General features: G+C 40.3%; 1 protein-coding gene across 1 annotated transcript in view; it reads left to right on the forward strand.

Annotated features, from left to right (window-relative positions):
• Positions 1 to 22,825, forward strand: part of trpm7 (transient receptor potential cation channel, subfamily M, member 7) — a 121,471-nt gene that overhangs the window by 83,988 nt on the left and 14,658 nt on the right. Inside the window, exons 31-38 of the mRNA XM_043674578.1 lie at positions 8,679 to 8,704; positions 9,720 to 9,773; positions 10,597 to 10,647; positions 10,744 to 10,809; positions 18,251 to 18,534; positions 20,149 to 20,231; positions 21,172 to 21,377; positions 21,949 to 22,000. Coding sequence (XP_043530513.1) covers positions 8,679 to 8,704; positions 9,720 to 9,773; positions 10,597 to 10,647; positions 10,744 to 10,809; positions 18,251 to 18,534; positions 20,149 to 20,231; positions 21,172 to 21,377; positions 21,949 to 22,000 — 822 coding nt within the window. The remainder of the gene's footprint in view (positions 1 to 8,678; positions 8,705 to 9,719; positions 9,774 to 10,596; positions 10,648 to 10,743; positions 10,810 to 18,250; positions 18,535 to 20,148; positions 20,232 to 21,171; positions 21,378 to 21,948; positions 22,001 to 22,825) is intronic.

Here is a 22,825-nt window from a genome sequence, read left to right on the forward strand (position 1 = left end):
AAACATTCTCACGTGGTGTGAGATACAGAGGGGTTTGAATGTCCTTGTGCATGAATTTCAAAAGGCTAGTGTGCAGGTACAGCAAGTAATTACAAAAACTAATAGAATATTGCTGTCACAGCACACTGGAATCGTGCACTGGAAATCAAACCCCATATTCCTGGAGTCATCACAAATGTGAAAAGATTTAACCACGTTATCTAAACTGTCCAATTTATCTGACTGCCAAACCCAGATTAAAAGTAAACACTCAGGTTTTCGTACTTAGCAAGGAAACAACTGTTCGTTGAAATTTGATTTCAGCCTGTGGCAGGAAAGAAATATAAATTAGTAATTTATAACTTTTCTCCTTTTTTAAAAAAAATCCCACAGAGGTATAAATATATAAAGAAACCAGACAAGACACAACTGTTATGGGTGGAAAAGAAACAAAAAAAGTGTCAGTGAAGCACAGTCTGGCACTGTCTAGATGACAAATGTCAATCGGATGTTTTCTGTCCATTCTCTTCTGGTTATTCTGAATTTTCTGTTGAGGATCCAAGCTTGTGGACATATCAGTTCTCAATTTTTGTTCAATTTGCCTCTGTGTGTTTGCTGGTTTTCCCTTTTGCCTTTCAAGAAGGGAATTTGCAGAAAGAGAGAGAGAGCAGGAAAGTAACGTGCGACTTGGGATTTTCTTTTGACTTTGCCAGTCATAGAAGGGCAAGAGTGAGATGTTTGCTCCTTCAAGCTGTATTGTCCGAACACAAAGCTGTAGCTACTTGCTCAATCAAAAAATTGTTACCATGGTGAGTGCTCCGAAACACGCACAACTGCTCCTGGTTGAAAAACCAGTCAAACATTTGTCACTGGGCAAATGTCTGAGACACACACACTTAGAACTGAGGACTCTAACCTTCTCCGTCACTGCTTGAACAAAGCAACATTGTAGATACAAAATGCAATGAGCTCTGTTTGCCTTTTTATAAAACACAAAATTGTTTTGTACAGTCCCTGGGTCCAAAGCAGTAATTTTTCATACTTTCACAGCCTAAAGCATAAACATAGTCTTTGCAATCTTCAGTGGATTTGAATGCAGAAGGGAGGCAGGTATGCTTCAGTTGTGACCACATCTGGAGTACCATATACAGTATTGGTTAACTTATGTTAAAAAGGATACAGGGAGGCAGTTATGAAGAATGGCTTAAATCAGTTGAAGTTCAGAGGAGTAAGAGGTGACTTGTTTGAAACATAAAATCATGAAGGAATGTGATGGTAGATATGATTAGGATGTTATCTTCTATGGGAGAATGTAGATGTAGGAATTATTGTTTAAAAATAAGGAGTCACTTGATTGAGGTGATTTATTTCTTCCCCTCAGGGTGGTGAATCTTTGAAACACTCTGAATAGGCATTGAAGTCGTGTCTTGGAATATTTTTAAGACAGAACAAGATAATAATGGCTTGGAGAGGGTGGACGCTAGGAAATTGTTTCCGTTAGGCGAGGAGACTAGGACCCATGGGCACAAGCTTAGAATTAGAGGGGGTAAATTCAGAACAGAAATGCGGAGACATTTCTTCAGCCAGAGAGTGGTGGGCCTGTGGAATTCATTGCCGCAGAGTGCAGTGGAGGCTGGGACACTAAATGTCTTCAAGGCAGAAATTGATAAATTCTTGATGTCACAAGGAATTAAGGGCTATGGGGAGAATGCGGGTAAGTGGAGTTGAAATGTCCATCAGCCATGATTGAATGGCGGAGTGGACTCGATGGGCTGAATGGCCTTACTTCCGCTCCTATGTCTTATGGTCTTATGATTCTTGTTAAGGAAAGGGGTGAAAAGCTATCTGGACTTGGTAGGAATGCAAATTTGAGATTACAATCAGATCATCGATAATCTCATTAAATGACGAGTAGACTCAGGAGGCTGAATGGCCTACTCTTGTTTCTTGCATAATTTAGTTATTAGGGCTATGCTGTTTAACACTGGAAATGAGAAGTTCTATCATTTCAGGGAAAATAATTGATCCAAGCTAGATTTAGTTTTCTTAATTATAGTATTTTCTGTAATCATGCTTGAAGAATTGAAATTAAAAATACATTTTCATCCCCAGATCAGAATCTGTAATTTTACTGATACAGCATCTGTTCATGAAAATAGTTCAGTCTGACGTCATGTGCTGCACCTACACAGCACAAATACTCACCTTCAAGTTGAACAGAATTTGTTATAATCAGTTTCTGATAGAGTCATAGAGATATACAGCATGGAAACAGACCCTTTGGTCCAACCCAATCCAGTCCCACTTGCCAGCACCCGGCCCATATCCCTCCAAACCCTTCCTATTCATATACCCATCCAGATGCCTCTTGAATGTTGCAATTGAACCAGCCTCCACCACTTCCTCTGGCAGCTCATTCCATACATGTACCACTCTCTGCGTGAAAAAGTTGCCCCTTCGGTCTCTTTTACATCTTTCCCCTCTCACCCTAAACCTATGCCCTCTAGTTCTGGACTCCCCGACCGCAGAGAAAAGACTTTGCCTATTTACCCTATCCACCCTATCCATGCCCCTCATAATTTTGTAAACCTCTATAAGGCTACCCCTCAGCCTCCGACGCTCCAGGTAAAACAGCCCCACCCTGTTCAGCATCTCCCTATAGCTCAAATCCTCCAACCCTGGCAACATGCTTGTAAATCTTTTCTGAACCTTTGCAAGTTTCACAACATCTTTCCGATAGAAAGGAGACCAGAATTGCATGCAATGTTCCAACAGTGGCCTAACCAATGTCCTGTATAGCCGCAACATGACCTCCCAACTCCTGTACCCAATACTTATTGCAGGAGACACATCTAGATGATCCAGAACATTTTAAACTGCAGCAGAATGGGTATGACTGGGTTTATTTCTCACCTTTGAATGCCAGGAATAGGGAGTAGCCATACTTGTTTGGAAGAATCTCCCATCTAAGTTGTTAGAGTGTATTAAAGACACACAGAACATGTGTAATTCTTAAAGCCTTGGTAAATAGGGAAGAATATGGGATCTTAAACGTTTACTGTCCCCCAGTCCACCCTCTTGGGCTCCTGGTAGACACACTTTCTAAATTGATGAGTCTTGCATCTTGCCATATGAATGTAGCGGGGGATTTTAATTGACTAATAGATCCTATGGTAGACAGATTGCCTAAAGGCCCTCCGATATCATTATCACGATCTAAGCAACTAATGGATTTGTGTGTTGAACTAGGACTGGTGGATGTCTTGAGATGCCTTCACCCTACAGGCAGAGATTTTGCATTCTTTTTCCAATCTGCACAAATGTCATATCAGGATTGATCTCCTCTTGACTTCCGCAGCGCATTTGGGCTCGTTGGTATCATGTGCAATTGACAACATTACTGTCTCTGTTCATACCCCAGTGTACGTGATAGTTAAGAATAAGGATACTGTACTAGGTTTGGGGTGCTGGCGAATGAATCCCTGCATTCTTAAGGATAGCCGTTTATTGAGTACTTTTCCAATGAATTCAGGGATTTTCTGACATTAATTCAGGCTCGACCAGTAATCCATCCGTTCTCTGGGAAACTGCTCAAGCCTGTGCCAGGGGTTAATTATTTCCTATTTTGCCAGTAAGAAACAGCAGAAGGGTGAGCAGCAATGCTTGCTCGAAACATGGTTGAAGGCAGCTGAGAAGGCATACTTTGATAGGCCCTTGCTGGCTAAATTACAGAGGATCACAGCACTCGGGTCCACATTGAACTCCATGCTCGCATGGACAGCTATAAAGGAGCTTACTTTTGCAAAACAAATGTTTGAGCATGGTGACAAACAGGGAAGTACTTAGCGTATCTTGCCAGGAAAAGGAGTGCTCCTCAAGCCATCACTTTGATCATGGAAAGTACTGGAAACCTTACCAGTGATTTTGAAAGGATTAATGCGGCATTTTGGAAATTTGTTCTGAACTGTACCGGTCTGAAAGTTGTGAAGGTGAATGGGCTAGAATGGAGTATTTTTTTTTGTATCTGGCTCTCCATGGTGTGATCCCTGAACAAGAGTCTCTCCTTAATGCCCCATTGTCAGTGCAGGAGGCTGTGAGACAGCTCCTCCATGAATTTTATAAGGAAATTAAAAGTATATTGTCAAGACCAATGCTTAGTATGTTTAATGATTCATACAGTAGTGGCCTCCTCCCACCATCTTTGAGAGGCAAACATCTCTCTTATCCTTTTAAAAAAAAAGGAGGGCCCTGGAGGAATGTGCTTCTAGACCCAAGTCACATCTGAATGTCAATTTCAAAATCTTATCTAAGACTCTTGCACTGAGGCTGGAAACTGTGCTACCCTGTATTAAGGAGGATCAGACTGGTTTTACAAAGGACCGCAGATCCTCTAATGATGTCAAATGGTTACTTAATGTGATCCAAGTATGTCAGCAATGGTCATTGTAGGGATTAGTGACCTCTCTTTAGGTGTAGAGGAGGCATTTGATCAGGTTGAGTGACTTTTTTTTATACTTTTAAAGCGATTTGGCTTGGGTGAGGTCTTTATCAGAGCAGTAAACATTCTTTATAGTGACTGTCTGGCCATGGTTCTCACAAATGGTGGGTGGTCAAGCAATTTTAATATCCTTAGGGAACAGCCCTGTTGACTGCCCCTATCACCGTTGCTTTTCACATTGATGATTGAACCACTGGCAGAGGCCAAATGTAGGGATCCCAATATATCTGCTCCATAAGTGGGAACAAAGTCGCATAAGGTTGCATTGTATGCAGATGATGTTATTGTCTTTTTGTCAAGCCCAACAGTATCGGGACCTCATCTGATACAATGCATTAATTTGTTTGGCGGTTTCTCAGGTTACAAGATCAACTTTTCGAAATCCGAGGCCATGCCCATGGGTGGCCTGCTGCAAATGCCTGGCCCTGAGGATGAATTTTGATTTCCCTTTAGATGGTCACAGGAGGGCTTTCTGTACTTAGGTATTGTCATTACTCCTGTTTTTGATCGGCTATTTAAAACCAATTGTGCCCATTTATTGGATAGAATTAAACAACACCTTCAAAGATGGGAGGCGCTTCCGATCTCTTGGTCGGATAGCCCTCGATAAAATGAATATTCTCTCCCGCCGCCTGTACCCTATGTGAATGCTCCCCTTGATCTTTACTAAACAAATATTCAGGAGACTGAATGGCTAGTTCAGTTCTTTTATCTGATGTCACAAGCAGCTCCTTATTAAACTGACTAAACTGCAGCTACCCCATAGACTGGGAGGAGTGGACCTCCCAGATATCAACAACTATCAATTAAGCTTGTTGCTATCTTACATGAGTTACTGGGCCCTGGGGGACCCTCGCTCACTATGGTTAGACATTGAAGCATCTCAGGCAAGATGTCCTCTTACTATCTTGCTGTTCTTGAACAAAAGGAGGACAGTTAAGGAATATTACCATAGCCCAATAGTTATTAATACTGTTAAAGCATGGAGGGCAATGCGACAGAGTGAGAGCAATATGGCTAAAACATGTAAGTTTGCTCACTGAGCTAGAAGGTTCGTTTTCAGACATTTTGTCACCATACTAGGTAACATAATTAGCGAGCCTCCGGTGAAGTACTGGTGGTATGGACTGCTTTTTATTTGTGTAGTTTAGGTTTCCTTGGGTTGGTAATGTCATTTCCTTTTCTTTTCTCTGGGTTGGGGGGTGGTGGTAAATGGGATCCAAGTCGATGTGTTTGTTGATAGAGCTCTGGAGTACCGTGCTTCTAGGAATTCCCGCATGTGTCTCTGTTTGGCTTGTCCTAGTCGAAGTGGTGTCCTTCCTCATCTGTATGTAAGGATACTAGTGAGAGTGGGTCATGTCTTTTTGTGGCTAGTTGATGTTCATGTATCCTGGTGGCTGGTTTTCTGCCTGTTTATCCAATGTAGTGTTTGTTATAGTCCTTGCAAGATATTTTGTAAATGAGTTTTGCTTGTTGTCTGCATAGGGTCTTTCAAGTTCATTTGCTGTTGTAGTGTGTTAGTGGGTTTGTGGGCTACTATGATGCCAAAAACACCTGTTCCTTTTGAATACACTATACCTATACAGTGTATTCAAAAAGAATTGGGTATCCAATGAACACGATCCACCGATTTCTCAGCAACAAATCCAACAAGCAGACAAAAGGCGTCCAGAAACCCAAGCCACTCTCCTACATCAAAGACATCTCGGAAATGACTGCCAGACTACTCAGACCTCTTGGCATCATGGTAACCCACAAACCCACCAACGCACTAAAACAGCAACTAATGAATTTGAAAGACCCTATACAGACAATGAGCAAAACTAATGTCATTTCAAAATACCTTGCAAGAATTGTAACAAACACTTCCTTGGACAAACAGGCAGAAAACTAGTCACCAGGATACATGAACATCAACTAGCCACAAAAAGACATGACCCACTCTTCACTCGTGTCTTTATATACAGATGAGGAAGGACACCACTTCGACTGGGACAACACATCCATCCGAGGACAAGCCAAACAGAGACACCCATGAGAATTCCTAGAAGCATGGCACACCAACCGGAACTCTCTCAACAAACACATTGACTTGGATCCTGTTTATCACCCCCTGAGAAAAAGAACAGGAAATGACATCATCAAAGGAAATGACATCATCAACCCAAGGAAACTAACATACAAAAAAAGTGGGCCATACCACCAGCTCTTCACCACAGGCTCGCTGATTATGTTACCTAGTATCGTGACAAAACATCTGAAAACGAACCTCCTAGCTCAGCAAGCAAACTTACATCTAGAACCTCAACCTGAGCTACAAATATTCTCAAAAACTCGCTAATTGCTAAAACATTTTTTTGACGCCTATAGTTGGTATGTCAGGTTTTCAGCTGGGGAAATGGACCTGGGGTCTAAACTTTGGGCAGCTAGGGTTGTGACTTGCCTGGGTGCCCTGATTGAGGGGACTCATTGATAGCTCGAGATGTGATCTTTTCCAAATCTGGGGTTATATTCAAAAAAGAACTACAGTCCTAATTGACTCTTTTATAGATCCGACATAGAGAAGAGGGTGCTTAGTGCTAAAAGTACACTTTCTATCAGCACTCTTTATCACCTGCTGGGAGAAGGCTCCCAGACGAGACCGAGTGGTTTGTAAGGTATGGGAGAGAGAACTAGTGTTGAAGGTCTCCTCTGAGGCATGGGAGGATATCTTAGAAAATGCAAGAAGGATCTCGATTTGCAATAGGACCCATGCCTTGCAATTGAATTTCTCCACAGGGTCCACTTGGCTCCAGATTGTGTCTCAAAATTTAAAGTGGGAGTATTTTCAATATGTCCCAAGTGCAAAATGAGTACGGGCACTCTCACTCATTGTCTCTGGTCTTGCCACAGGCTTGAGGCATACTGGAGTGCTGTGGCAGATGAAATAGAGAGGGTCTTAGGGACAGATGGAGATGGAGTTGTTATCTCTTCTTGGCTTAGGTACTGTACCTCCTTTAGATGCATACAACAAAAAAGCTATTCCGTATCTTCACTTTTTGTGCAAGAAAGAACATCCTGTTAGGATGGGTGGCTGGAAATCCCCCAGGGTTGTCAGGTTGGCATAAGCTGGTCATGGAGCACATCTCTTTGGATTTTCTCGCAAGCATGGTGCACCATGAAACAGAAAATTTCTATAAAACGTGGTGGCCCTTGTTGGACCTGGGCACAGATGTGTCTGGCACACTAGTAAGGGCCTTTATATAGTCATGACGATTCTGTTTTATGACTCTGGTATCCACAGAGGAGGAATTATGAACACATGAATATGTATAAATTTATGTTCTTGATGATTCAGGGCTATTACTTTGTTTCACAGAGCCATATTATTATCATTAGTATTACTATCATGGTTTTTAAATTATTTATTTATTTATGCAATTAGTGGGCTTCTTTGTACTGTTGTGAATTGTTGTGTTTTGTGTTTGTTGTAATATCCAAAAAAAACTTTTTTAAAAGAACATTTTTAAAAATACAAGAACAAGACTATTTATTATTTAGTTGCTGCAGTGCCAAAACATTTCATTTAAATAGGATCTACTCCTTCTGAAAAGGATTAGATTTAGATTTTTTTTAGATTACATTAGTGTGGAAACAGGCCCTTCGGCCCAACAAGTCCACACCGACCCGCTGAAGCACAACCCACCCATACCCCTACATTTACCCCTTACCTAACACTATGGGCAATTTAGCATGGCCAATTCACCTGACCTGCACATGGGAGGAAACCGGAGCACCCGGAGGAAACCCACGCAGACACGGGGAGAACGTGCAAACTCCACACAGTGAGTCGCCTGAGGCGGGAATTGAACCCGGGTCTCTGGCACTGAGAGGCAACAGTGCTAACCACTGTGCCACCGTGCCGCCCTGACCGGCACGGCAGGAGACCGGCAGTTGTTATAATATAAAGGACTAATCTTTTCAATGGCACAAACATAGTACAGTGAAAAATGTCTAATGACACACCTCACATTTGTGTTCCAAGTTAATGCATAACATCAAGTGTATTAAACTTCAGTATGAGTAAGACTGATTTCTATTGTTAGTGAATTAACTTGTATTGGATAATATGTTTTTATATGTTTACAGGATGGATTCAATATAAATTGTATCTGGCCAAAAAAAAAATGTAAAACCAAAACTGTTAACTTCTGTATTTCAGGGCTGTTGGTGAAGATGCCTTAAATGGTAAGACTTTACGTTTCAGTTCGGTTTTATGTCACGTTTTCCAAAAACTAACATTTTAAAAATGCAAAGTATTTTGTTCTAATACACTGTCACAAGGCTATGAGCCTTGGCGTTTGGCTTTCACATGTTTCATTTTGAAGGTTTAAATGGCACGTTGATCTATAGGGCACACCTTGTTTTACTGCCCAAGCTGTTTTGTGCGCATGAACCACATTTTAACAAATGTTAAATATGTTGATGCTCATTGTGTTGAGTTCAAGTTGATTTTCATAAGTGAAATAACATTGTAGTAATATTTCAAATTTAGCATAAACCCGAAGACTTAATTCCAATGAGCCTTTAACAGCTAAGCTCTTTACAATCTGTTTACTGCATCTTAAGTGAATGTACTCTGTCAAAAAGGCATAATTGCATTCCTTTTGGAGTGAATTTTGGAACAAGACCTTTATAAGCACCTTAAATCTTATTTCTTTCATCAGCTATGTTTAATATTGCAGCTCTCTTTCTGCATAACTGACTTGTCCTATGCAGGCAAAACCCATTTCAGATGGGTCATTCTGTATATCCAGGTTGTTTGGCATAACTATCTGCCCTCATTACATGCATAGTATGTTTAAAATCAGCTTTGAATGTGGAGCAACACTTGAAGTATTTGTACAGGACCAGCATGGAAACCTACAAGAGTTAACTTTACAACAAACCCACTGATACTTTTTCTCTCTTGTTCCCTCATGTTCAAATGCATGTCAAAACAGTAAGTTCTGGCCTCAACTGCAAAATGAACACTATTAAGTTTCTGTCTCATTGCTCCTTAGAAATTACAGGTTACTTTGGTATCGATATAGAAACCTATTTAACAATATTGTACTAAATCACATGCAAGAAATTCAAAATGTGTATCATTTTAAAATAAGTGGCTTTAATGCAGTCTTGGGATTTTGTGTCCCCTCTCTCTTTGACTGTTGAGAGTAGCTGTTTCATATATTTGTGTCTTAATGTTGTCCATTTGTTTTAGCACAACACTTTTACAATCCTCATCAATCTCATCCAAGACACAAGAAGATGGGAGGTGAGATAAAATTACATTTTCAATGCTTTTATAAAATATTGAACAATATATTGGCTTTTGATTTGCAACAAAACAATATTTTTGGAGAATTCTTCAGAGAAGATGATAATCCTGTTTCATATGTCCCTAATTAGTATTTATAGAAAAATGATGCAATAGAAATGTACAGAGTATTGGTGCGGCCACACCTTGAGTACTGTGTGCAGTTTTGGTCTCCTAGTCTGAGGAAGGACATTCTTGCTATTGAGGGAGTCCAGCGAAGGTTCATCAGACTGATCCCTAGGGTGGCCGACACACAAAGAAAGACTGGATTGACTGGGCTTGTACTCACTGGAATTTAGAAGAATGAGGGGGGAGTTTCATAGAAACATATAAAATTCTGATAGGACCAGACAAGCTAGGTGTGGGACAAATATTCCCAGTATTAGGGAAGTCCAGAATGAGGGGTCACCATGTAGGAATAAGGGAATAAGCTATTCAGGACAGAGTTAATGAAAAATTTCTTCACTCAGAGAATTGTGAACCTTTGGAATTCTCTCCCACAGAAAGCTGTTGGGGTCAGTTCGTTAGATATATTCAAGAGAGAGCTGGACGTTGCCTTTGTGACTAAAACGATTGAAGGGTATGGAAAGTGGGAGTGGGATGCTGAAATTGCATGGTCAGCCACAATCATATTGAATGGTAATGCAGGCTTAAATGATTGAATGGCCTACTCCTGCACCTGTTTTCTATGTTTTTATCAAAATGATACTCCCTTCTGTTGTAAGAATTCCGTTTAATTTTATTTCAAAAGATTTAATCTTATTTTTAATTTCTATCTCAGTGATCGGATCTCCTTTCAAGCCTGTACTGGATGTCAATTACTATTACTCAGGTCAGAATTGCAAGATAAATATTTTAAAAAACACATCTCATGAAAGATGCCTCAATAAATTGGCTAATGAGATACGTGTATCTTTCTTTTTAACAGCTGTTGAGAGGAATAATTTGATGAGGCTTTCTCAGAGCATTCCATTTACTCCCCTCCCAAACAGAGGTGAGTATAGGTAGTATTGAATCCAGTCAGAATGAATGTTTTAATGAGATTATATTGTGTTTGGCCATTTGTTCAGCTAACACATTCTACTGCTCCATATTCAACATCTTCTGTTAAATATATGTAAAATTAACTTTCTTCACAGTTGTACTACATGGAAATAACTTTTATCAAAGTATCTTGGAATAATCAACTGCAGTCTTAAGATTTCTACATAGCAAACCTTAGTTCCTCTTAAAATATTAAATATGACCTGTTAGTTTTCTATTTCCTTCTAATTCTCCTTCTCAAGCAGGCTTCAGTTGCGTTGCTCATTTATTGGTTTGCAGTGTGCTGCCACTAGTTATAATTTTTTTTTGTAGTCCATTTGTAACTTTTTTTTATACTCTGGAATGTGTAGTGGTTACATGCAATGGACATCTTTTCTAATCTGCATTACCACGGTGACCAGATAGTAGGAAATTGCTGTCTCGTCTTTATTGAAGGATCTTGTCGGATTTCACTCCCAGTAACGCACAGAGACCTCCTTCAATATGTAGGGATTGTTAGATATGAATCCCTTGATTTCACAATTCAAGGTATAGCACATCAGCTCTCTAAAGCATTGCTGTACAGTGTATTACCATCAAGGCCAGTATTGTTTGCCTTGCACTATGCTGATAGTTTTTTTTCCCTGAGAAAACTCATTTCCCTCATTTACTCTATCAAAACCCTTCATGATTTTTGAACCCTTCTGTTAAATCTTCTGTTTGACGTTTTTTATGCAGAGAACAACTCCAACTTTTCTAGTACCCATGTAACTGACGTCCATCCCTGGTGTTGCTCTAATAAAACCTCTCCTCCCCTTTTTCTAAGCCTTTGATGCGCTCCAAATATATAGAATTGTGCAGACTCCACCTGAGGCACACCCCTTTTCAGTTATTGAATTTGTTACTGTCATCTCATTATTTCTATTAAAATCCATTGCTTCATATTTCTTTCATTTACTTATATCTATCATGTGTCTGGACTTCTCTTTCTGGTGTGTGTTTGACTGTTCTCTACTAACTCAGGAGCTGTTTTCAATTTCCTGAAGTCAGACATGTTAAACTCTTGTTAAATGTGCAGGAGACCAAGATACGCAAATATTTAAATTATGGAATAAATTATTCAAATTATTCAAATTCTACTTCACAGAATGCCTTAATCAGCTCTTTGTTTATACCAGGTGAGGTTAGAGATATCTTTTGTTCATAGGGTGATCCCACTGAGACATTGGACAAAATAGATCTGAGTTATGAAAATAATTTTTTTTGTGCAATTGAATTGAATTTCAAACACAGTATTGTGAAATGTGATTAGCATGGTTCAAGAGTATGTGGAAAACATGTGGATGGTTGGTCTATCATTTTATTTAAGTTAACCTTACCAGTCAGTGCTGTACAAATTCAGATTATAGCACCATCTACTGGAATTGAAGTGTACACACTATTTAAATAATGTATCTCAAAGAACATAGAACTGTACAGCACAGGAATGGGTTTCTTTGACCCATGATGTTGTGCCAAACATAACGCCAAATTAAACTAATCCCTTCTGCCTGCCCTTGGTCCATATCCCTCCATTCTTTGCATATTCATCTGCTTATCTAAAAGTCTCTTGAACAATCCTATCGTATCTGGCTCCACCACTACCCCTGGCAGCATGTTCCACGCTCTTACCACTCTCATATCTCCTTTGAACATTTCCCCCCTCACCTTAAATGTATGTCCCCTGAATTTAGACCTTTCAACTTTGGGAAAAAAGATTCTGACTGTCAACACTATCTATGCATTTCATAATTTTATGAACACCTATCAAGTTTCCCCTCAGTCTCTGCTGCTCCAGAGAAAACAAGCCAAGTTTTTCTAGCCTCTCCTTATAGTCCATATCCTCTAATCCGGGCAGCATCCTGGTAGACCTCTTCTGCACCCTCTCCAAAGCCTCCACGTTCTTCCTGGAATGCGGTGATGAGAATTGAACTCAGTACTCTAATTGTGGCCTAACCAAAGTCTTATAAAGCTGCAACATATTATTCTGACCCTTGTACACAATTCGGTAAAGGCACACATGCCATATATATCATCTTTACCAGCCTATCTACCTGCATGGCCACTGTCAGAGAGCTATGGATTTGAACCACAAGATCCCTCTATACATCAATGCTGTTCAGAGTCCTGCAATTAACTGTATACTGTTTCCTTAACATTTGATTCCCCAAAGTGCAGCAATTCACACAGATTAAACTCTATCTGTCATCTCTCCACCCATTTCAGCAACTGATCTATATCCTACTGTACCCTTTGATAACCTCCTATACTATTCCCAACTCCACCGATCTTTGTATCGTCTGCAAACTTACTAACCCACCCATCTACATTTTCTTTCATATATCACAAAAAAAAGAGGTCCCAGTATGGATCCCTGCAGAACACCACTAGTCACAGACCTCCAGCCTGAAAAACACCCTTCCGCCACTACCCTCTATCTCCTCTAGGCAAGCCAATTCTGAATCCATGCAGCCAAGTCACCATGATCCTATGTATCTTAATCTTCTGGATGAACCTACCATGAGGGACCTTGTTGAAAGCCTTACGAAAGTCCAAGTAGACAACTGCTTTTTGCTAATCAATCACCTTTGTCACCTCAAAAAATTCAATCAAGTCAGAAAGACGTGACCTACCCTGCACAAAGCCATGCTGATTGTCCCTGATTAGGCCATGTTTTTCCTAATGTGCGTAAATCCTATTCTTTAGAATTGTCTCTAGTAGCTTCCCAACCACCGATGTAAGACTCACTAGTCTGTAGTTTCCTGGGTTATTCCTATTTTCTTTCTTGAATAGAGGAACATTAGTTGATCACCAATTCTCCGGGACCCCTCCAGTGACTACTGAGGATACAAAGATCTTTGAGAAGGTCCTAGCAATCCCCTCTTGCCTCTGTCAATAAGGACAAAGAGGCCTTGGCTAAATTGGAAAAGAGGCATTACATGATTGATTGATGCTGCCAGTGAAGGATTTCATTCTGAGAGAACTACGAGCCATTGATGTTTTAGAGGGTGATGTCACAGATTGGCTCTCAGGTCTCCTCTGTTGCCCTAGCAATTGCAATTTGCTAATAGTTGTGATGTTGTCAAGTTGGAACATTTTAACTTTAGAGAAATGTGAAAGTTAGATATAAATGTTAGGTGTGGCACGGTGGCTCAGTGGTTAGTACTGCTGCCTCACAGAGCCAGGGAGCCGGGTTTGATTCTATTCTCAGGTGACTATGTGGAGCTTGCACATTCTCCCCGTGTCTGCGTGGCTTTCCTCCAGGTGCTCCGGTTTCCTCCCACAGTCACAAACCTGTGCAGGTCAGGTGAATTGGGCATGCTGAATTGCCCATAGTATTGGGTGCATTAGTCACAGGAGATGGATCTGGGTGGATTATCTTCAGAGGGTCGGTGTGGACTTGTTGGGCCAAATGGCCTGTTTCCACACTGGAGAGAATCTAATCTAAAACCTGAGGGAGACCGTTGAGCCTTGGGGCCTTATCCACCTGAATGCTCTTCAAGAGACCCAACACCACTTCTTTCTTGATCTCAAAATGTCCAAGCATATTAGCACGATCCACACAAATCTCTCAATCGTCCTTCTCCTGGGTAAATACTGACAGAAAGTACTCATTTAGGATCTCAAGCACAAGTTCTCTCCTTTATCCTTGAGTAGTCCTACCTTCTCCCTAGTTATCCTCTTGTTTTTAATGCATGTACAGAATGCCTTGGGATTCTCTTTCACCCTACTTGCCAAGATCATTTCATGGCTCCTTCTTGCTCTCCTAATTTCCTGCTTGAGTTCTTTCAAGCTTTCTTTATATTCTTCACAGGCCCTGTCCAGTTTTTGACATCCTAAACCTTACATGTGCTTCTTTTTCCCTTTAACTGAATTCATAATATCCCTTGTTATTCAAGAGTCCCTTACCTTTCCATCCTTGTCTTTTCTTCTTACTGGAACATGCCAGTCCTGAACTCTGATCAGTAGATCTTTAAACAACTTGCCCATGCCACATGTGGACTTGCCCAATAATTGCAGCTCCCAATTAACACTCCCTAACCCCTGCCTAATATTGATGTAATTTGCCCTCCCCCAATTTAGTAGCTTCCTACAAGGTCCTGATTTATCCTTATCCTTGGGCGGCACGGTGGCACAGTGGTTAGCACTGCTGCCTCACAGCGCCTGAGACCCGGGTTCAATTCCCGCGACTGACTATGTGGAGTTTGCACGTTCTCCCCGTGTCTGTGTGGGTTTCCTCCAGGTGCTCCGGTTTCCTCCCACAGTCCAAAGATGTGCAGGTCAGATGAATTGGCCATGCTAAATTGCCCGTAGTGTTAGGTAAGGAGTAAATGTAGGGGTATGGGTGGGTTGCGCTTCGGCGGGTCGGTGTGGACTTGTTGGGCCAAAGGGCCTGTTTCCACACTGTAATGTAATGTAATCTAATCTAATCTAATCTAATCATTGATATCTTAAAACTTAAGTTCACTTCATAGAAATAAGGAAACGTGGGCAAGTTTTAACAAGTGAAGCCTTGATGCATGAGACTCATGATGCAATATGTGAGGATCATTTAATGAACATGCAGGAGGATGAGTAACTAGCTAATTTTCAGGCTGCAAGTCATTATTGGTGGAGTGTCCCAGGAATTAGTGCTTGGGCCTCAGCTATTTACAAATGGTTTATAATCTGTATTGATGAGCTAGATTTGGGGTTGGAGAGTTTGACATTATTCACGTTTGCTGATAATATGAAACTAAAGAGGAAAGTACAGTGTAAGGAGGACCCTGGTCTACAAATTGCAGAGGTGAGTGGACATATAGGCAACAAATCTAATATAATGTGGGGAAAGTGGAGCTATCAACCTTGTTAGGGAGAAGTAGGAAAAATAGTGGCAACAAAGCTTCAAGCACATTAATTCATGGCTAAAACGTTCTCCTGTCAGAAGAAAAGGAGTCAGAAGGACTTTCTAAAGTATCATTCCTTCACCCCTCAGTTATTTTTTGTGAATCTGCTCCTCCATCTCTGCCAAATTCTGTAGTTAGAACAGTACCATACAGGAACAGGCCCTTCAGCCCACCAAGACTGTGCTGACATGTAATGCTTTTCTAAACTAAAAACCTTTTGCCTCTACCCATGCTTTTCTGTTTATTCCCTGTGTATTCATGTGTCTATCAAGGTGCTTCCTTAAACGTTAAAATTCACACAACTCCAGGTTATAGTCCAGCAGGTTTATTTGGAGGCACTAGCTTTCAAAGCGCTGCTGTTTCTTCAGGAGGTTGATGTGGTTTTTAACTTTATTCACCCAGTCCAACACTGACTCCTCCAAATCCTTAAATGTTGCTTTTCTATCCGTCTCCACCACCTTCTTTGGCAGTGCATTCCAGGCACTTACCACCCTGTGTGTGGAAAAAAAACAACTTTCCTCTCTCATCTCCTTTTTAAACTTTTACCCCCTCTTACCTCAAATGTATGTCCCCCATTAATTGACATTTCTACCCTGTGGAAAAAAGACTCCAACTAAGTATTAAATCCATTCCCTGTCAAGCCCCTGTCAATATATGGGAAATTATACCATCCACCACAATAACCTTTTTTTATACATAGACTGTCCACACTCCTGTTCCTCTATCATCTGCAGGCTATTGGGAGGCTTGTAGTGCAATCCCATCAAAGTGATTGCACCGTTCCTATTCCTGAGCTCTACCCATATGGCCTCACTGAGCCCAGTGTCCAAGTATCCTCCCTCAGTACAGCTGTGATCATTTCCCTAATCAGTAACGTAACTCTTTGACCTGTTTTCCAGCCTCCGCCATCATACATGAAACATCTGAATCCTGGAATGTTGAGCTGCCATGTCCTCCTTTCAACCAAGTCTCTGAAAGAGCTACAACACCATAGTTATATACATTAATCCAAATTCTGGAATCAGCCACCTTACTTGTCATACTCCCACATTAAAACAAGCACACCTCAGACCACCAGTCCTGCAGTACTCTGTAACCTCTCCATCTGCTCTTCCTCTTCGCCTTGCTGGCCTTGGTATCTGACTCCTCCTCTGTCTTCTCACCTGTTCTGCCCCCTGCCACACTATTATGATTATTAGTGTACACCTTATTTCTACATTTTAGCCCTACATCTTGTTGCTTAACACCGTGACAAGATAGTTTGAATCCTGTCCCATTGTGCTGATTACAGGTAGTTGTCCTGTACATTATCATTGTGTTCCAGCGAAACCTCGCTGAATAGAAAATTGCTTGACAGAAATAATGAGACCAAAGGGAAAAGTGGGGTTGGGGCAGACCAGCAAAAAATATCACTCATGATCGCTCAAAAATCACCCAAAAGTCAAATGCAAAGTATTGCACAGACTGAATGAAGGTTGAAATCATATTTATTAACAAAACAAAAGTAAATTTAACACAGTACTTTTGTTTTAAAAATGTAAGAAAGCTGCTCTCTGCACAGTACCTATAGCAGACAACTGCTCTGTTGGCAGCTGACATTGGCGCATGCATAGAATGGCAGGGAGAGTTTGGCGCTGACATCGCACGTGCGGACACTGGCGCATGTGCAGAGCAAACGCGCGAATCGATCTCCATTGGAATCATGCTGTTGCCAATGGAGATAAGCATTCTCCAAAATACTGTTCCCTAATTTTTCTGCAACATTATAGCCAAGTTATGCTGCCAAAACGTGCATTATCCCAGAACTATCTGTAACTTGCTGCAGTAATATTGGTTTCTGCTTTGTTCGCTTGCAAAGAAGCTGTCTTGATAGCCAGATTTGTGGCAAGTCAGAGTTATGTGTTCTAAGAATCTAAAAGGTCTGCCTCCTGCACCAGATTCCTAGCCATGCATTAAACTTAATCTCATCTTCAGTTTCCTAGAGTGGGATTTTTGGACCACTAAAGTCTCAAAGGGTTATGACAGTCAGGCAACAAAGTAATGTTGACAGTGTCAACAATGGTGCTTTTGAATGGCAGGACAGGATTGTGGGCCATGTGGTAGTGCCCTGCTCCTGTTTGTTATGGTGTTAAATCATAGAGGTGAAAAGAATAGGGGAAAGACAGTACGGATCATGTTTGAGTTTACATGCCAGTGTTGGAAGCAAAATGCAAAATTCAGATTTTTGGATACTGAGGAATATGTGTTTTAGTCAGACACTGCAAATTCTTGATTTCAACACTGTAGCACTGATGTGATGGAGTTTTTTCTTTGAAGTGTGTTTTCTTGCAGTTCAGAGGAGCAAATGTAGATCATTCAGGCAACTAATGATCACATAATGTATTTGAGAGATACAACGGACAAAGGAAGTTGCTGCCTGCTGCTTCGCTGTTCTATTATGGATCTGATCTAAACTTCCTCACACTTCACATTTCTTTTGTATTGAAGGTGAACCTGTGACTATATATAGGCTGGAGGAGAGCTCACCAATCAGTTTGAACAATAGCATGTCATCCTGGTCCCAACAAGGACGATGTGCCAAGATTGAGTTCTTAAGTAAAGAAGAAATGGGAGGGGGATTGAGGCGAGCTTTAAAAGTGGAATGCACGTGGGCAGAGTTCGATATTCTGAAACCAGGTCAACTGTATATTGTGAAGTCTTTTCTTCCTGAAGTTGTGAATACATGGAAAAGAATCTACAAGGAAGATACTGTGTTACATCTGTGTTTGAAGGTAAATTTATTTTATGCTGAAATATTCATTAATGCTTCAGGAATTGTTTTGTAACAGTGTTGCTAATTTTGCCTTATAAATTTGTACTACTTGTAAATATTCTACTGGTGAAAAATTAGTCTAGAATTATGTAAACAAAATTACTAGGACTGTGCTGAACTCAAAGTATACTACAATCTGACGTTTGTCAATTTACAGAAAAAAACGCTGACCCTGCTGTATCAATTAAAATGATATTTTTCTCTATTTTATAATTGCAATTTTTTATTTGTGGAATGGTTGTAGATTTCAGTTTGTTTGAAAATGTTGGAAGAAAGGCACCAAATGATCCTGGAGTTGTTCTTGGAAAGTGTGATCCAGCCAGGCAGCACACCCTAAATGTTGTTGTACATTTGTCCTGCAAGATCTAGGATGTCCATGGCCTCAGTTATTGATTGTTTGAAGGTAGCTTATCGATGAGTCTAGTATTAAAGATCTGTTGCTTATTGGGTGAGTGTTAATGTAAAAGAGGTACTTATGGATTTGGACTAAGAAGTTAATTTTTTCTATTGGTCAGTGCAATTCTGTACATAGTAAATGTCAATGTATACAAATAATTACAGAGCAATTAATAAAGTAGTTTGAATGTTGATAAAGAATAATAGCGCTTGGAACCTTTCCAAATTTCACTTGTGAAAAACTAGTAGAGAATGATTTAAACAAAATTACTAGGACATCGCTGAACTCAAAGTATCCAAGCAAACACATTTATGGAATATTGAACACTAGGATGCTTTAAAACACTGGTGTAATCGCTGTCAGGCAGCCTGAGGAGTTGCCAAGACACTGTTGCTTTGGATAGTTCTGAAATGTTAGAATATTGTAAAATGTATGCAGTTTGCAACAGCAACTAAGGGTGATATTTGCAAATGGTGAGATTTATTGGTGAGATTTGAGGCTGCTGTCAATGAGAGCTTTGAAGGAGCTCTGTCACATCAGAGAGCTTCACTCCAGAAACTTTTGAGGCTGGCATTTCAGTGCAATATAGAGGGAATTCTAGACTGTCTTTTGATTTGTCATTAAAATGGAGCCCAGTTTATTCTTTGAGCACAGGATTCTATGGCATTATTTGAAATAGAGCTAGCAAGGCCACAATTGAAATATTGTGCGCAGTTCTGATCACCATATTACAGGAATGATATAATTGCTTTAGAGAGAGTGAAGGGAAGATTTACTAGAATGTTAAACAAAAACAGGAATTGCTGAAAAAAACTCTCACTTGCGCAGTAAGTGTGTATAGTCACTACTCAGCCTCATTTTCAGCAGTGGCTGGACTTAAGACATTTATTGGAATAGGAGTTGTAGCATTGCAAAAGCACTGCTTAATAACTGAAAATGATCCACTTGAGGTAAATTAGAAGGTAACTTCTTTTTGTTTTCACATGGGATTTTTTTCTTGTTAGAATCATCAGTTACTGAAAATTTCTCTGGTTAAGAAATTGGGTATTAATACATCAGGCCCTAAATGCAAAATGCTAACTCAAACAATTGCTGATTGAGTGGAAGCTGCAATATATTTCTGTGTCTGACAGAAGCTGTGTTTTTGAATTTATTTTTCTGGTCTCTTGTTCACAGGAGATCCAGCAGCAAAGAGCTGCACAGAAGCTTGCTTTTGCCTTCAATCAAATGAAACCAAAGACCATTCCATATTCTCCAAGGTGAGGAGAAATAATTGATCACTTTCTAAAATCTTTGCATTTCTGTGTACCATTTATGAATTTGTTTCAATTGAAATTTCACAGAATTGTTACTGTGTAGAGGTAGGCCATTTGGCCCATTTGTTCCTGCACCACCTCTCAGAATGAACATTGACTTAGTGTCATTCTTCTGTCCTTTTTCCATTATACTAAATATTACTTCTGTTTACATAATTATCCAATTCATTCTTGAATACTCTTTGAACCCAGCTCCAATAAACTTGCAAAAATGCATTCCAGATCCTAATTATTTTCTACATGAAAAAAATTATTTTCTCACATTGCATACCCTCCATTGCAAATGAGTGGGGGCTTCACTGGGCAGCCTATCACTTTGTGGGGAAGAAGGGGTGTGTGCTCCCTGGTGGAGAACAGTAGACAGTGGTGAAGCACAGGGAGGGGTCACAAGTGGGAGAGTATGTGTCATAATGGTGCCATTTGGGTCAGGATCAGTAAACGATTTTAAAATAAGTCTCATGACATTCAGTAAGATTTCAGGTTGCAGTAACTTTGCAAAGGGAAAGTGCTAAAAGAGGACAAGTTAAATGAAGACATCTTGTAGTTAAAATGCAAAGGTTTACACAGGCAGCTTCGATAATCATTGTGGATGTAGGAATTTATAATGGTCATACAAAAATAAGATTTTTTTTTTAAAATGACATTAAAATGGGATTTGAGTGATATGTGTCCTCTGTTCTGTCACTCAAACTGGAATCCTACTTCAACTGAAGGTAACATGATGTTTAGTGCCAAGGCTTTGTGCACTCTGAATCAGTTGGTGTTGTCGGGCGAACCTGTCTGGCTGCAGTGTGATATTTTAATAAACTGCAGCTGAATCTGAAGAGAGATGTGTCCAACCTGAATTCCCAAAATAATTCGTGATTGTCTGCTTTATCCTCAGATTCCTGGAAGTGTTCCTTCTGTACTGTCACTCAGCAAGCCAATGGTTTGCAGTTGAGGAGTGTATGACTGGAGAATTCCGGAAATTCAATCATAACAGCGGAGATGAGATCCGTCCAAACAACATGCTGGAGGAGACCATGCTTGCCTTTAGTCACTGGACCTATGAGTACACTAGAGGTGAACTATTGGTTCTGGACCTGCAAGGTGAATGCATGTGACCTCTGTGTTAAAGTGAGGCAGTCTTGTGTCAATATGTAGCGAGATGTGCTCTTTTGGTATGTAATTGGTTAACCTCATGGCTGCATATTTGACTTTAGAGCAAAATTAAAGTCTTTGCCAGAAAGAATGGTACATTGCAACTATTGAACGTTTACACTAAATTGCTTGCATGCATAGTTAAACAAACATTAAATGGAATTAGGACAATGCTCCTCTCTAGAGTTATTGATCAAATAGAGAAAAAAACAGATCAACAGCTGGTCAGTGAAACTTGCTTGGATCCTGTCCAGACGTTTGGATCTCTGAAACAACCAATACTTGAATGGAAGAGCCTTTTTCTCTCCTCTTCCATTGAACAACATAAAACCTGAAGTGCTAGTTTCAAAAACGTGATTTGTTTTGCTCAAATATTTTGTAAATTTAACAAGTGGGTAAATAGGCAGGTTACAGTAGTTCGAGATAACAGCTGCTTGGGGAAAAGTCTGATGACAAAATCCAGACACTTTGTATTGTAAAAGAGATAAGGGTATTCATCGTTTTGTACATTTTCTTGTAGGTGTTGGGGAAAATTTGACCGATCCTTCAGTAATAAAGTCGGAGGAGAAACAGTAAGTATACTTCAAATGTGACCTCCCTTCCCTAAAGACTATAAGATGGATCTCGTATAGGGTGCAGTACTTAGTCACCATTTTAACTTGGAAATATATTTCTGTTCATTCTTCAGTGCCACTGAGTCAAAAGTTTGGAATTCCTTCCCTTATGTTATTGTGGGTGTAACTACACCAAATGGCCTATTGTATTTCAGGAAGGCAGGTCAACACTTTCTCAAGTGCATCTAGGGATGGGCAATAAATACTGGCCCAGCCAGTGAAGCCCATTTCCATCATTTTTTTTAATGTAGGTCTGTATCAATACCATTGGCTCTCTCAGTATTGATAGGAACCTTTCCCTCTTCCTTCACAGCAAACTAGATGAAATGTTGTCGACACAACTGAAAACCTGGTTAGAATTAGATAGAATCCTGTGTCCAATTCTGAGCTTTAGAAAGGAAATCCAAGTTTTGGAGAGAGTGCAATTGTTTACTTAAATAGTACCAAGCTTGAAGAACTCTAGTTCATATACAATCCTGTCCATTTATTCTGCATCACCTAGTTAAAGCTGACCAGCATTTGATCCCTGCTGCCCCAAACAAATGTTCTTATCCTTGCACTTAAAACACTCTTAGAGTCCTTCTCCCTGTCTCTCTATCCTCCTGCAGATTTTTACGACTTACCTATTTCTCTTCTGACTCTCACTTCTTGTGCACTCCCAACATTTCGTCTGCCCCCACCATGCCCAGTTCTTCCAAATTGGCAGCAATTGCACACTGGAATTTCCTTCCTTAAGTCTGTCTTCCTAAAGCCAATTGTTTGATTGGGTATTTGGTCTCTTCT

The sequence above is a fragment of the Chiloscyllium plagiosum genome, chromosome 32 (genome assembly GCF_004010195.1).
Source record: "Chiloscyllium plagiosum isolate BGI_BamShark_2017 chromosome 32, ASM401019v2, whole genome shotgun sequence".
Classification (NCBI taxonomy): Eukaryota; Metazoa; Chordata; class Chondrichthyes; order Orectolobiformes; family Hemiscylliidae; genus Chiloscyllium; species Chiloscyllium plagiosum.